Genomic DNA, 15,543 nt, shown 5'->3' on the forward strand with positions numbered 1-15,543 from the left:
AGAGTCCTGGCAGATGGGCAGAAAGAATGTGGAAGCCACCTCTTAACTGCCTTGGCCCGAAAGTGACACATCGCTTCAAGCCCCATTCTGTCAGTGACTAGTCACAAGGCCCCACCTAGGTGCAAGAGGTGCTAGGAATGTAATCCCTAGCTGAGCAGCCACTTCCCAGCAACAACTCTATATCGAGGAAGAAGGAAACGCACTTCTGGTGGACAGCCTGACCCCTGCCACAGCCACAAAACCCAAAAAGTTGAGAACCACTAGATAATAGGATTTTGTTGCTATACCACGTGAAGAAATGGGGGAGATACCCTCATTAGCAGAACAATCCTTCCTACTGGCAGCGTTTCACACCCTGGAACGTTCCAGAAACCACACAGGCCCCGGGCCCCTGTTCCCACTCCTCTGATGGCCATTCAGTCTGCTCCTCGTGGCACATCTCCCTTCACCCCCTGCTACAGCGCCATCCTTCCTAGGCAACTCTGGCTCAGGTGCTGATTCCTGGTCCAATCACTGGTCACTAGGGAAGCAGAGCCAGCTTCACTGTATGCACATGGCTTACAAGGCATAACTACTTTCTGGAGAAAGCAATGCCTGGGACCATTTCTGCTTGAAAGGGATTATAGGCATGGCAGGTACTTAGAACTTTATGGACTAACCAGTACCTACAGCCATTAAAAAGCCACATGATGGTTTGTATGGTGCGTGAATATATCTCAATAAAACTGCAATTAAAAAAAAAAGCCACATGAGAGTACTCATTTTGGTAGCATACACACTAAAATAAACTCATACGCACACATATACTCACAGTCTGATAGATATTTAATGAAAAATGTATTTTACATTTAATATTTAATGAAAATAAAGTATTACATGACAAAAGTAGAATTCATAATTTTATATCAGTGTGATCACAAATATGTAAATATATGAGCATATGTATAAAAAGACAAGAAGGAAATTCATGAAAATGTTTATCTTTAGTTCATGAGCTGACAAATAAATTTTCCTTTCTTAAACATTGATATATTTTCTATACATACAAGAATGTCATCTTTTTACAATCAGATTAAAAAATCACAAATTATTGTTATTTTTAAAACTTCTCTCAAATGTTGCCGCCTCTAGGAAGCATTCTGTGACCACTCCAGTGTGACTTGGAAGCCCCTCCTCAATGACCCCACAGTATCCCACATGTTCCTCTACCATTTACAAATCAGGCTGGATTTTAATTGTTTGCTTATTTCTCTCCCAACAAGACTTGGAACTTTGAGGAAAGAGACTGACTCTTTGATCTCTGAATCCCAAGGGCGTAACACACAATAAGCATTCCTAAAAGTCTGTGGATTAAAGGAGAAAATTAAATGAGTAAGTAGGAGTATATAAACTCAGGTCTTCAGATTCTAAATCCAGTTGCATCTTTCTCGGGACAAAAGGGATGCAAGATTTTCTCCACTGAAAACTGAAACCTGGGGCCTGGAAGAACCTGGGAAATACCTGGGCAGAGTGTGAAGAACTGCCCCCTTGGATAGTGAACACCAGGGCTGCAGGGACCCAGTGGAAGTCAAAGCTGAAAACCAAGTTGGATTTTTCTGGCAACTGCCAAGATTAGTCACATGGTGGCACTTGAAGGATTCCCTGAGCCTGCTCATTCCTTTGGGATCACTCACTCCTCCCAGGACCTCCCCTGGGAACAAAGAATGAAGGAAAACCCCAGACCTTGAGACTGAGCCCTTTTCTGCCAACAGCTGCTAGTAGTTTGCATTTAACCCTAAACCACAATGAAAATAAATGTCCAAGGACCCGTGGGGTGGGGGGCAGGGGGCTAGAAATCGCTAAGAAGCACTTAGGTTTTCTCTGCATGCCTTCAAGAAATTTCTTCAAAAGACCTCGGAGGGCCGAGCAGGCAAATTACAGAACAAAAAGGAGATTTTGAAACTTTAGATTTTAACGATATCAACCACATCTTAAACTAAGCTATTGACCAAGTGAAGCCACACAGACCCAGAGCGGTAGATACTCCTTGTTCAACAAAAAGTGGGTAACGCCCCTTTGAGCTGACAAGCCAAACAGCACTCTTCCTCTCACTACCACCAGCGGGGCAAGCAGCGGCCGCCGCGGCCCGGAGGTCGACCTCCAGGGGCCTCATGTGAGAACTAAATCTGAGTCTTCGAGGGCGTTAGAATTACACGTGATCCTCCCTGCAGTGTCATCTAGTAAATGATTCCTCGACCTGTAGGTTACGGAAGTCACACATACCTGGTTTGGGGCCAGCGCTCCCCACCCGAAGAACCGCTGGATTTCCACACTCATCCACTTTCTAAAGCCAAACCCACGGCCCAGGGCATGGCCCAGGGTGGGGATGTCCTGAAATATTCGACAGTAGGTACAGTTCAACCTAAAGGGAGGTTTACAATAATATTCTCACTTGGGGCGGGCGGAGGCCGGAGTGAGGATCTTCTGCATAGCGAGGGAAGGGTGTGAGAGCTGCGGGAAGGGGGGGCGGGGGCAGGGAGAGGTGGTGCAGGAAGAGGAGGGAGGAGAAAAGGGGGTGGGGTGAGAAGACCCAAGCACCAGCCCCAGGCTCCTCCTGCTGCCCGCACGGGACCCGCGCCTCCTCCCTCTCCCCACCCGCCCCCACGTACTAAGGCGCCGAGCCCGCCGCGCGCTGCTCACTGGCTACGCGTCCCAGCTCGCCGAGCGTCCTGCCCGCGCCTCCCAGCCAAGGTGAGCTCCGCCGGGCCCCGCGCGCTGCCTCACGGCCAGCCCGGCCCGCCGCCTGCCCCTCCGGGACTGTCCCCACCCCCGGCACTGGCGCTAGCGGAAAGCCCCCGGACCCAGCCGCTCTGGCCCGCCGGCCCTTCCGTTGCCGGGTGTCCTGAGCACCGCAGCGCCTCGGCGGGGAGCCGTTGCTGGGGAACCCGCTGCTCCGCGTTCGAGCCACACCCAGGCAAGGCGAGCAGCGCCCCTCCCCGGCCGCGCCCTGGCTGCCTCAAGACCCTCGCGGGCGGAGGGTACTCTGCCCTTTCGGCCCTTGGTGCTGGTGCCCCTCCTCCCTTTTTGTTTGTCGTTCTTTACTCCCACCTTTCCTACTTTTGGTCTAGTCTCTCGAATTACCCGAACCCGCGCTCCTCGCCGCGTCCTGGCCGGCATGGGTGGTTTCCTCGTGGGCTCCAGCTGCAGCCTGGCCTCTGTGCAGATGTTCGTAGCCCCCGGACTGGACGGCCTGGGCGCGCCCAGGAAAGGCTGGGGCGGATCGGCAGCTGGTGGAACCCTTCCTGCAGGATACTCCTCAGACCTTGGCCCAGATGCTTCAAGTCGGGCTTCCTGTTGTTTGTCTACTAGAAGGAAAGGTTCTTACTGGGAGGGAATGAGATCAGTTTGGTTTGTTTGTAAAGCATGGGGGGTGGGGGTCCTATGTGAATTGATTACTGATTGAAGTTTTCCCTTCTTAACATCTTCATTGAATAAGTGGAACTGGAGAGAGATGGGAAAAGGGTAGGCTTGATGAAAGATCTCCCAACCCCAGATGAATTTGGCCAGGGCAGCGAGACAGAGGTCGGTCGGGCCCTGGGTACCTCGTTCATAACTCGAGCCTGGCCAAAGGAAGAGAGCCCCCTCAAGTCCTGGACACTGCACTGTCGTCTCCCACCCCAACTAACTGAAACCGGGGACTTTGCCCTGTTAGGCGGAGGTGGTGTGGAGAGCAGAGCAGCTAAAGGCCAGGCAAAGTGGAGCCCTAGGCTAGACTCTGGAATACATTAAACCCACCACCCTTCCCTCTCCCTGCCTCCCTTCCCTCCCACAGGGGGCTGGAAACCTTCTGCAGGGTGTGGTTAACACAGAGGGCTCCGGGATTCTCCTAATGGTGGAGGGCTTGGTGACTCAGCTGTGAAGCCATGTGGGTGGGGCCCTGCTAGTTCCAGATGCTTTTTGCGGATGGTTTGGACAGAACACTCCCCGAAGGAAAAGGGAACTGTGCCATCTTAGAGGGCATTTTCCAAGAGGAAGTGAGTCACTCCAGGACTGACCCACGATCTGAAGGAGAGATTTCTTGACTGAACCGTAAGTGAGGACAGTAATTGGATTGGCAGAGTCATGGTGAGACAGCTCAGTCCAGTCATGGGTCCCAAATGCCGCCTGGCCGCCTGCCTCCACTTTACTTGGGAGGTAGTGTTTCCCGTTAAAAGGTTTGCAGTTGCTGCGGATTTTTTTTCCTCTGCAGCTTGAATTTCAACCTCCAGGAGTAGATTTTTATATCCTGCGCTTACAGGTGGGGCCAGGCTCATGGAAACACCCTGCAGTGATCTTTGCTTCCAATTTGTTTCAGCACATTGCAAAAGAGAATGCCAGAGGATGGGGCAGGAATGGGTGCGTATAACTCATTTGGAATTTCATCATCAGCCCTGATTCCTGACTGGTTTCTATTTATTCATCCCTTTCTAAATGGTATATACTCTTCCTCGACAACTAGAAGGTGGATTCTTCGTTGAGGTCCTCCTTGATCCAACATTTGGAGCTTCTTGCTTCAGTTTTTTTTAATTTTCTTGAGGATTTACTGTTTATAAAGCAGTTGTTTGTTATCAGCCTGACTTCTAGGTGATGTTTGTCCCTGGGTTTTCCTGGATACAACATCAGATGGGCCCTTTTCCTCCCCTGTCTGGCCTCTGGCCAGCCTCTCAAGCAGCCAACCCCAGTGAGGTCAGGCCTGGGGCTGGGTGGAGTTGGGACTGGGTGCTTTCCACTGACAGTTCCAAAAATGTGGCTTTTTTAGAACACTACCCACTTGGTATGCCTTTGGATACAGTCAAGTCTTTTAATGTAAAAGTTGAAGGAAACAATGAAATCCTTTCAGTGATATAATTTATAAATTAGCATTCAGAGTGCTGGGAAAGCTTGAAAAAAAATTGTAGGGGCAGTCCTAAGCTTTTCATTTTCCTGAGACTTAACAACTTAGGAATCTCCTATAAAAAGCAGAAATAATGAATTTAAATATTTTTAACAACAATTCTTAGCACTTCCTGTTCCTTCAGTCAATAACTGCCACCCACCCCACTGAAGGACTTAATAGCAATTGTGACAATGGCTGATTCAGGCTGATGCCTGACAAAAAAAATGGATGTACTCGATTGGGGCAGAGGAAGCTTCTGAGTTTTCTTCCTGTTGGATTGTATCTGGAACTTTCCTTTGCTGCCCACTTTAGTGGGCAAGTTTTGCTTGGTAAAAAGTGGGAGAGACAGCTTGGATCCAGACCCATTGCCTCAATCCGTTTCTTCTGAATTCCCTTTAGGGTTCAAATTCAATGAAAGCCTCCTTGGTTCAATTTTCAGAAGGGGAAAAAAAAGTGCTTTTTTTTTTTTTTTCCTTCAAAATCCGCAAAGCAAAAGGAAGGAAGCCTCAAACACATTTTAAATAACAGATGTTCATTATCACTGACACCCTGCCAATTATTTTCTGGGTGGGCTGTAAGAAAACTAGGGTAAGGATAAGACACAGAAGAGCACAGTAAATCCAACCTCTTGCTCAGTAGAAGTGTTCTCTTTGAAATTTCTGTCTGGATCTGGGCATAGGTCCAGAGCAAACATTTGAAATTGCTCAGGAGCAGACACTTTGTTCTAAGGGGGCCTCCTGCTCCCCTGCCACTCCCAGGTTGGCCAAACTTAGATTACTGTCAATTTCATTCTTACCAATTTATTGAGCATAAGGTGGAAGATGGGATGAACAAAAACACGTGAAAACAGCAAGAGTGAAAAGAGGAAAGAAGTCATGCCAGGGTCTGACTAGACCTGTTTAACAGGACATATATTTTTTCCTCTGTACTCTGCTGTTCCGTTCATAGGTAAACCCTTTTGTGGCCCCTTTCCTGGCCCCTCCCAGCTCCCACATCCTCTGTCTGAGCTCTGAGCTAAGGTTTTCAGTGCTAGGTAATCACACTTGAACCTCAGCTCCTGCCGTGGAGTCATTTGATGCATTCATTCCCTCATTTAAGAAGCAGTTAGTTTAGTGGCTAAAGGATAAATGCAGAATAACTCACAGTTCTTGGTCAGGGGAACTTAGATCCAAGACAAAGAGATGGACAGGCAAGCAATTAAATGCAATCGAGTGTTGCAGGTTGTGTGGGCTGGGAGGGGTTGCTGCTGCCTCTCAGCCCCAGCCCAAGGCCCTCCTGTCAAAAGTATATCTAGCCGGGAAGTGGGAGACCCGAGCTCCGCCCTTGCCCAGGAGTGGGTGGCTGGCGGCGGGGGGTGGTGATGGAAATGCCAGATGCAAATCCCTTGAAGAACTGCTTTAACCACCAACTGTTAGTGCTAGAGTCAGCCTGACCCAGGCAAGCCGCACCCAAGAAGGGAAGGCCCCCCGCACTCAAGAAAGAGGCCTCAGAGAAGAGCTAGGAGTCTACGGAGGTGATTCATCCACTTTCCAAGAGAACAGAGTTTTTAGTCATAACATTTTCTCCCTTCCTTGTCTTTGAAACCAGTATGCTGGCTCCTTCGAGACAGTTCCTTTCTGGTGAGTGCCTTCCGGAGCAATGGCTGCTGAAGAGGCCACAGGCACCTCCTCTGGTGTTAAATGCTCTTACCTTCAGGACCTTATATCTCCCCACCAGCCCCTCGTCTTCATTCTTAACTGCAAAAAGGTCTACTGGACAAACAGGCAGTCACCCTTCTGCTGTCTTCACCATCCATTTGCTTATTAAAACAGCTGTGAGTGGGGAGGGGCCCAGTGGGACAGGGATGTGGATGGCTTCAGAGACAACAGCTCCATCACTTCATAAATAGTGTGGCCAAGAGATCGAAGTGACCAGAGACCTGAGTACTCGTGCAGGGCGAGGAAAACTGGTCCCACTCTTGAAGATATTCAAGGGTGGCCAGGATTTCCTCTGCTTATGGCTTGTATTTCTTAATAGCTCTTAAATCGGCCTATTTTAGGGGTTCACCCCTGCTGCATTCTCTTTCCTACTTCTCTGGCTGTGCATGCACTCTTGGTTTCCTTCTGCTCTGCCCTGTGAAGGTGAACTCTGCATCACACAGCCAGTAGCAATGTCTGGGATCTTTGGGAATTGGTAGTGCAGTGCTTTGCCACTTGCAGTGTGGGCACAGGCATTTTTAAACCTCTGTGGTGTCTGACACCTTTTCTGAGTTATTTAAGAACTGGACTCCCATCAGTGACTCACTCCGTTCAGTTCTCTTAAAGGATGCACATGGCTGGACTCCCAGAACCAACCCAGGCAAAGCAGACTCCTTCTAAACTCACTGCCATCCGAAACCCACATGAGGATAGGGGATGAGCCAGATCTGGGCTGTGTGGGAAAAGAGGGGAAAGGGTGTGGTTTCCCCTGGAATTTGTCTCACAGTGGACTTTGCAGTATTAATTGCCACTCTCTCCAATAATAGTGCCTTCCAGATGACTCATGACAGATTCTGGTTTACAGCATTCTCTAGAGTAGCACATTCTTTGGCATGCTGGTTCCCGCACTTTTCTGGGGATTAAGGAGTAGAATTTACAATTCTTAAATGTGATTGCTCAATCCTCACATCAACGCCTTCTATAAAAGATAGCATTTAGGAATCTGCATTGACCACACATCTTTCAGCAGCAGGAACCAGACCAAAAGCATGTGATCAGGTTCCTATTGGCAGCCTTCAGTACAGAAGGTGCCAGACTCTCCTTCAACCTGTGCACAAAGCCTATTATTTAATTGGGGGGGAGGGGAGGGAAGGGGGTAAAGGGAGAGTTGTCTGTTCTGGCCAAAGCATTCTTCCAATTAAGCATTTATTAAGCTCTTATTAAGTCCCAGGCACTGGGTCTCAATGAGACTGTGCCCCCACATCTTTACTTCTGAATATAATGATCTGACATGTTTCCTTTCCTTTCTTATAACCTGTTCATGATGAAAAACTCTTGCTCTCCCACCTCACCCCAGACCAAGAGAATAACTCTTCTGTTTGTACTGCAAAAAATATATATCAGACCCCCAGAGGAGTTAAGATATGCTGTTACTTGTGCCTTCTTAAGTGAACTTTGTGTAACTTTTATTGGAGTGGGACATATGCAAAAGTCTTTATTGTAATAAATAACAAGTTCACAACTTTAGTAAAGAATACATGCCAAAAGACAAAATTCATCTGTAAGCAGATTTCTAAACCCAAGAATCAGACTGAACCAGATTACTAAATTATGCTTGGAAAGTTGAAGTTTTCATATTAACTGTGTGAGTTGTTGGTATTCAGCCATAGATAAGAGCCCCATTTACCAGATGAAATATCTGTTCTTTCAGTGACTGCTTTGTTAGTTTAAAAAAGGGACACTGATCTTGCTTTTCCGATCAATTACAGCTTTTATTTTCCATTAGGTGATGTATACAGAAATAACTGACAGCTAGATAAATCTTTCATGAAAAACACCAGTACCTGAGGTGTTTGTTTCCAACAGCAAGAGACTCAAAACTTGGGGTGAATTGGTTCTTAGTTTCATTGGATTTTGTAGCTGGAAAGCAAATGGTACATCTAATTACCCTCCTTCCAATTTTCCTCGAAAGACTGGTGGCTTAAAAGTTAACATAAACCCTGTTTCTTTATATCCTTTAACAGGTTTCAACAGACCTCACGAAAATGCCATCTCAAATGGAACACGCCCTGGAAACTATGATGTTTACGTTTCACAAATTTGCCGGGGATAAAGGCTACTTAACAAAGGAGGACCTGAGAGTATTCATGGAGAAGGAGTTCCCCGGATTTTTGGAAGTAAGTATTATTGAAAGGCTCAGAAAGAATCAGACAAAAAAAAAAGTCATTGCTTCTAGGCCCTGGCTCCTTTTCCTTCCTTTTTCTACCCTTTCCCTGTGGAGGTCACTACTAGAAAGCTGTTTCATCCATTTATTTATTAAACATTGTTGAGTGCTACTATATAAGACACTGTAGGGGAAAACAGAAAGTGAAGAACACACAGTCCCTCCCTTAAGGAGTTTACAATCTGGAGGTGAAATAAGACTATGCAAAAATGACTACAACGCAAGGTGTCTGTTAGAAAAATTCCACCCAGAGTCATCTGTGTCCATTGAGATGACATGGGGAGTAGAGTTTCTAGAAAGAATGCCTTTCATGAGAGAGTAATCCACCAGAGGCTGCCTGGCCTCAGGTCCATAAATCAAGAGTTGGAGATGCCATGACCTGGTCACATTGCACTCTGAACAACTTGAATATCCCTTCTTAAAATCCCTTCAAATAAAGGGGTTTTTCTCTCTCTCTTTGCCAAACTCTAATCTATAAAGGAACAGTGTTAAGCATCCACTCAATGAGAGCTAAGTGTCACTACGGAAATAACTGCTTTTCACATTGAAAATACTGTGAGAACACAGGAGCACAGCTGGAGTTTGTGCCTCACCATTGCCACTCAGATAGAGGGATCCATGAAGACAAGAAGAGGACTCTGCCATCAGCTCAGACACCTCACGGAGGACACAAGGCCAGGGGGCATAGCTGTCCTTTTACACTATAGGCCTTCAAGAGCTGGTTGTGAATTTAACTGAAGGTAAAATGTTGCTTGACGAAATACTATATTGAAATGTAGACCCTGTCTTCCTTGCCACAATGGAAATCGCTTGAAAGGATCATTATTTGCTTGGTTTTTGAATAATACATTAGCCTCAAGAGGTAGAAGGGAGGTAACCGAAAAAAAGCTGGGTCCTCCCTCTTGTCATCTGTCTGATAAACAGCACACCAGCCAAACCCGACTCCCGGCATCAATAAACACGGGGCTTTGTAGTACACTATGATTTACATGCCATCAATACCAATTAAATAAACAGATAAAAATAGCCTAACTACTCTCTCAGAGCTGCAGTCACCACAATGCTATCCCAAAATGAGGTAGATTGTATGGTTATTCTGTTTTTGTAGAGTCCTATGATCTAGCCCCAGACTAGGAGTTTTATATCTAGCTCTGCCCTGTCTAACATTGGGCAGGCTGCTTCAGCTCTCTGAGCCTCAGTTCCTTCCTGTAAGATGAGAGGACTGGACATGATTATCTAAGGCCACTTCCACTTTCTGTGATCCTTTAAGGCAGATATGAAATGCAAGGGCAAGATGCGTTCATCATAAGCTTGCCCATCATATGAACAAAGGTTTCTCGGTATACTAATCATGTATTAATTGTGTTGTTGCATAAGTTAGAAAGTAGGATGAATATCACGTAAAAAACAGATCTGTCTATCCTAACAATTTTGTGGCATGGGAACGTGAAAGGTATATGTAGCAAGAAGTACTGGACGTAACAGGGTAACTTATTCCAGGCATGGGGTCATAATTCAAGGCACACCCACACTCACTGCTTTAATAGAGCATTTTGTTTCTAAAGTTACCCTCTTAGGTCATCCAGATTTCACTCATTCTGACCACAACCACAACCAGGAAGCTGATGGGTGAGGCCAGAATTAGCTGAAATCCACCAAAAGCAGAGATCACTGCATAGAGCAGGGCTTTGTTGATTGCTTAGAGCAGGAGTTTGCAGTCCTCACTTGGGAAATGCCGCTGCTTCAATTTTAACCTAAGGGATTTCTGAGTACAGTTTTTAAACATCCAGCATATGTGAGACACTGGGTGTCAGTTCACAGTTGTTCATGTATATAGTCACTGGAAATCGTAAAAATTTTATCTGAGCCTTTATCGACTCCTAAAGAACGGAAGGTATCTTAGAGACATTCTAGTCTGATCTCAGTTCATGGCAGACATGCTAAAGCCCATTAAGCTATTGCTCAAGGTCATGGAGCTAAATATGATATGTCCTCAGCTGTGCCAAGGAGAGATGAGGGCCGTCTGTCTGTCCTCAAAAAAAACTAAAATCACCTCGTGACATCTTCAGCATCTCCTTAAAGTCTGTAGGACAATGATCTGAAAACTTACTCCCTAAATAAATAATCTTACAAAATATTTTCATAAGGAGTTTCCCTTTTCAAGGATTTGACCATGCTATCAAGAATAAAAGCATCTTTAGACAATGTTTAAACAACAAAACGGGATTCAGGAGGGTTCTTAGGCAGAATTTTTTATTATGAAAGTTGTGGCAGCAGCTGAATTTAAGCAAAGCATTTCAGAAGGCCATGTGGGATTTTAAGTGTCAAGAGCCCTGGATTGAGAATTAGGAGAAAGGTCTAGCGTCACTGGCATTGAATCTCCTCTTTCTAGCATGCTGAAATAGGCACTCTCTAAGGCTCCTACAGTTACGTGAAAGAATGCACAGAAACCTTTTTCCTAGCTTAAAATAAAGATGCATTTACTGAAATGCTCCCTCAAGACAGAAAAATACATTTAGATGAGCTTCGAACATCTCTTGTGACCTAAAACAAGAGTTCAGATAATTGGGAGATAGTTTGATGGCGGTTGTCAACAGTACAAATCAATGAAACTCATCATTGCAACCATTGATGATATTTCTTGCCTTTGCTTTTTTTTCCAGAATCAAAAAGACCCTCTTGCTGTGGACAAAATAATGAAGGATCTGGACCAGTGTCGAGATGGCAAAGTGGGCTTCCAAGGCTTCTTGTCGCTAATTGCTGGGCTTGGCATCGCATGCAATGACTATTTTGTAGTACACATGAAACAGAAGGGAAAGAAGTAGGCAGAATTGAGGAATTAATTCCCCCCACCCTCATAAAAATTATCCCAAGAGTCACTTAAGGAATCTGCCCTACAGCTTCCGTCTGCATAAGAATTTCATAACAGATCGGTGTCCTTAGAAAATGTACAAATAAAATCCAACTCCCATTTGACAAGTAGTGGAAGAAAAGTCAATTAAATGCCAGATAAGCTTTTAATTTTTATATCGTTTGCATCCTCTTGCCCTCAATAAACAAATTTCTTTTTTAATACCTGAGACAGAACATTTGTTCCTTCTTCAGAAATGCTTGTTCCCTCCTTCATATCACAAATGCCCTTGGGCAGCCAGGGCACAGCTGGCCTCTTTCTACAGGACCTGCAAAATGGGAAAGCACTCTCCATTCAGGCTTGGAGTTTAACTTCTCTAATTGATCTGCCTTTGTAACTGTGTCTATAGGGCTGAAACTCCAAGGATTGAGAGGAGGCACTCCAGGACTATATTATGATTTTATAGTTACTCAGCACAGCCTTGCCCAATTAAATCAGTGCCATTTCAGCCAGTCCTTTGCATGCCTGAGATCAGAATTCATTTTCATAGCAAAGTTTCAGCAAACTCTAGGGCAAAAATAGGTCCATAAGAGAACTAATCAAATAAGGAAACAGAGGCTTTAGTGTGACACCTCAATAATGTCACATTAACATTTATTGAGTGATTCCTGGATGCCAGGAAGAATGCTAGGCACTGCTTCTATAATGGGTTAGTGCTTTTTAGCTAAAAATGAAACCGTACTGATATCTTCATAAACAGTGAAATGTTTCTCCCAGCCCTTTCTGTGCCCGTTACAAGCTTCAACATGTTACAAATATTACCTGTTATATGCTTTTTAACAACACAGCACTGTTTTTTTATGGACAGGAGATATAGGTCACTCCATGAATTGGCACATGAAATTGTTCCAATCAAATAGGTAAACAAAGATGGAAAACAAAATTTTTATGAGTGGGCATGTCAACGATACCAGGTAAAGCTTAAACATAAGGTTATCTGCCATCACAAGGAAAAGCAGGCAAAGAGGAACAGATTAGTCCAAAATTAGCTTCGGGGAAAGAAATCTGTAATAAAATCAAAATCAAGAATAAAACTCCAACCTTTTTTGTCTTTTTGGTCTTGGCCAACACATAAACAAAATAAGAAAATTCATAGCTTTACAGCTGTAAGATTATATCAGCAAGTTTACAAAGAGAGGGATTTATTACAGGGATGTCAAATGAAGGAGAGGAGTGGCTGGGTAAAGAAATTGACTCTACTGGATCTAGGAATGATTCCCAAAGCTGCCATTCCTTAGAACTGGGCTGCCAAGGGGGCTGCTGGCTCAGAAACTGCCTGCTGAACTGGGAAGCCATTGCTATAGCTGGCAGCTGCAGAACCACACAACCCATAGCACAGCACAGGTGCCCACTGCCCTGTTTTCTTTCCACACCTCCAGGTCTCAGGGAAGTGCATCTGACTGGCAAAACCTTAATATCAAAATGCTAACTGCAAGGGAGTCTGGAAAATAAAGTTTTACATTTTCCAACCGCTGCACACTAGAAAGAGTTGGAATGTGGATCCACCATATCTGCCACAGTGATGATTCTTATTTCTAAGAGAAATCTTCCAACCTTTATTATCTTCCACAGATAAATGACTGGAAAGCAGGGCTCTAAAAGATAACCTTTTGGATAGCTACAAAGATTAGAGAAACAAACTGCCCCATCACAGTAAGGCAAACCACCTCTGTCCATGAAAACGTGTATCACTCCAGATACCCCTTGGCTTACACCACCTGCCTCCTGGAGCAAACGTGTTTATTTACTGTGCATTATGGATATTAGTGATCAATACATAAATGGGTAGGTAAAACTGTAGCACAGAGAGGTGTCATTGTGGGCTCATTTGTCCCCAAAGCCATTGCAAGCTTTCACACTCTAAGGCGCTTTACCTGAAAATACAAAGACAACCTTCTCAGGAGGAGAGAGGGGAGAGGAAGTATCAACTCATCTTCACAGTGGGTATGTAGATTCATAAAAATTCTGAAGCCATGTGTTAGTCCCCAGACCCTATGGCGTTCAGAAAGGGGCCTAATGACAAGCAACTATCTGGATCGCTGTATTTGAGTTGTGTGTATGTGTCTGTGTGTGTTGGGGAGGGTACACCCTCCTCACCTCAGCCTCTTTACTCAAAGATTTAGTAAGGAGCTAGCACAAGGGAAATAAAAATTGTATTTATGATTTAAAATCTTAATGGTTCTCCCTGCCAAGAAAAACACATGACTCGCACAATCTGACCTGCTGAAACAGCCATCTAAGCTTCACAGACCAGAGCTTAATGGCTCCCAGCGGGCAAAGCTGCAATGATGCCAACAGCCAAAAGGAACCATCTGGAAAATTCCACCGATTCTGCTGCATGGCTGAGTTATAAAAGCAGATCCCGCCCCTCTCCACACCCAGTTATGGAGGAAGAAAGGATGGCAGTGCAGAAAGTCAATTTCAAATATGCTGCAGAGCTGACCCTAAAAAACTCATTTTCCTTCTTGGACACATTCTTTTATTCATGTGCCTTCAACTTCAGTGAATTAACACTTTTCTACCCACTCCCCACCCTATCTCACCAGGAGGCAGAGGGCAAGTCTAAACTTCTCTCTCAATGTGACCAACTTGTAAGTGATTATTCAAATACCTTCTCCAACTTTTAACCCTGCAGGGACAGTTGTGAATAGAAAGTCATTCCTTTGGCAAATATTTACAAGGGCTAGTAGATGAATGGCAGGGACAGTTGTGAATAGAAAGTCATTCCTTTGGCAAATATTTACAAGGGCTAGTAGATGAATGGCACCGAGCAAGGTTCTGTGGCAGGTATAAAGGAGGTCCACAGCACCTGCTAAAGGAGATTACAATCTAGAATGGAAGATAATAGATAAAGCAAATAATAAGCTAAATAACAACACAAAAGAGCATTAGCAAGAGTGAGCTGTGATGGGCAGCCATGGTTACTATTGATAGGAATATAATTTATACAACCTTTTGGGGAAGCAAAAGTTGGCAATCTGTACCAATATCCCCACTGATTTCTTTGACTGAGTATTTCTATTCTTAGGAATTTATCTTAAGAAACTAATCAAAGATGCAAATATCATACACAAAGTTATTTGATCCAGCATTATTTAAGAATAACTAAAACCTGAAAAGAAACCTTCATTGTCCAATTTTGTTTTAATAAGTTATGTATAAATATACATGAGGTACTATATGGCATGAATTTGATGAATATTAAATGAAATGGGGAAGTCTACGTAAAGTAAAACAGCCTACAAAATTGGTGTACAGTGGAATTCCTTTCCTTTTTAAATATGTGTCTGCTTACGCACACACATACACACACGCACAGAAAAAGACTAAATGAAATATACTGAACTGTGTTTTAGTTTCGAGGGCAGAAGTTACTAGCTGGAGAAATCATCTCAAGGAATAAGTTTATAGGTTTATTTTAGTTTTCTAGTCCATACCCTACTATAGTATCTAAATTTTCTACAATAATTTCTACTTTTACAATCACCAGGAAAACAAAACTCTGAACAATATTTTTAAAAGAATATGTATTTTTATTGAGAGTCTACCATGAATCAGGAACTGTATGACACCTTCTTTAGCATTATCTTATTTAGTCCTCATGATAATCCCAATAAGATATTACAATACCCACTTTAGAGATGACAAAACTGAGACTCAAGTAACTCATTCAAAGTTACACAGTAAGTAGCAGTGCCAAGATTTGAACCTAGATATTCTATTTCTTTCCAATACCACACAGCTGTCACACAGTGGTATTTGAGTAAATTAATATCAAATAACCACATTTTATACTTTCAAAAGAATAAGACTTAAGAGCCTCCTCCTGAATGCCTCT

General features: G+C 44.3%; 1 protein-coding gene across 1 annotated transcript; it reads left to right on the plus strand.

Moving 5' to 3' along the window:
* Positions 1-2,574: 2,574 nt before the first annotated feature.
* Positions 2,575-11,874, plus strand: S100A10 (S100 calcium binding protein A10). The gene is made up of 3 exons (XM_037825961.1): positions 2,575-2,730; positions 8,595-8,747; positions 11,458-11,874. The coding sequence occupies exons 2-3, from the start codon at positions 8,616-8,618 to the stop codon at positions 11,617-11,619; spliced, it is 294 nt and encodes a 97-aa protein (XP_037681889.1). The 5' UTR covers positions 2,575-2,730; positions 8,595-8,615; the 3' UTR covers positions 11,620-11,874.
* Positions 11,875-15,543: the final 3,669 nt, after the last annotated feature.

This window comes from Choloepus didactylus, chromosome 2, assembly GCF_015220235.1.
Source record: "Choloepus didactylus isolate mChoDid1 chromosome 2, mChoDid1.pri, whole genome shotgun sequence".
NCBI classification, from domain to species: domain Eukaryota; kingdom Metazoa; phylum Chordata; class Mammalia; order Pilosa; family Megalonychidae; genus Choloepus; species Choloepus didactylus.

Bases quoted from the DNA above. Each gene is read 5' to 3' on its own strand.
- S100A10 (XM_037825961.1), top strand. From the start codon at position 8,616: ATGCCATCTCAAATGGAACACGCCCTGGAAACTATGATGTTTACGTTT. The intron at 8,748-11,457 runs GTAAGTATTATT...TTTTTTTTCCAG, and splicing joins AGTTCCCCGGATTTTTGGAA to AATCAAAAAGACCCTCTTGC.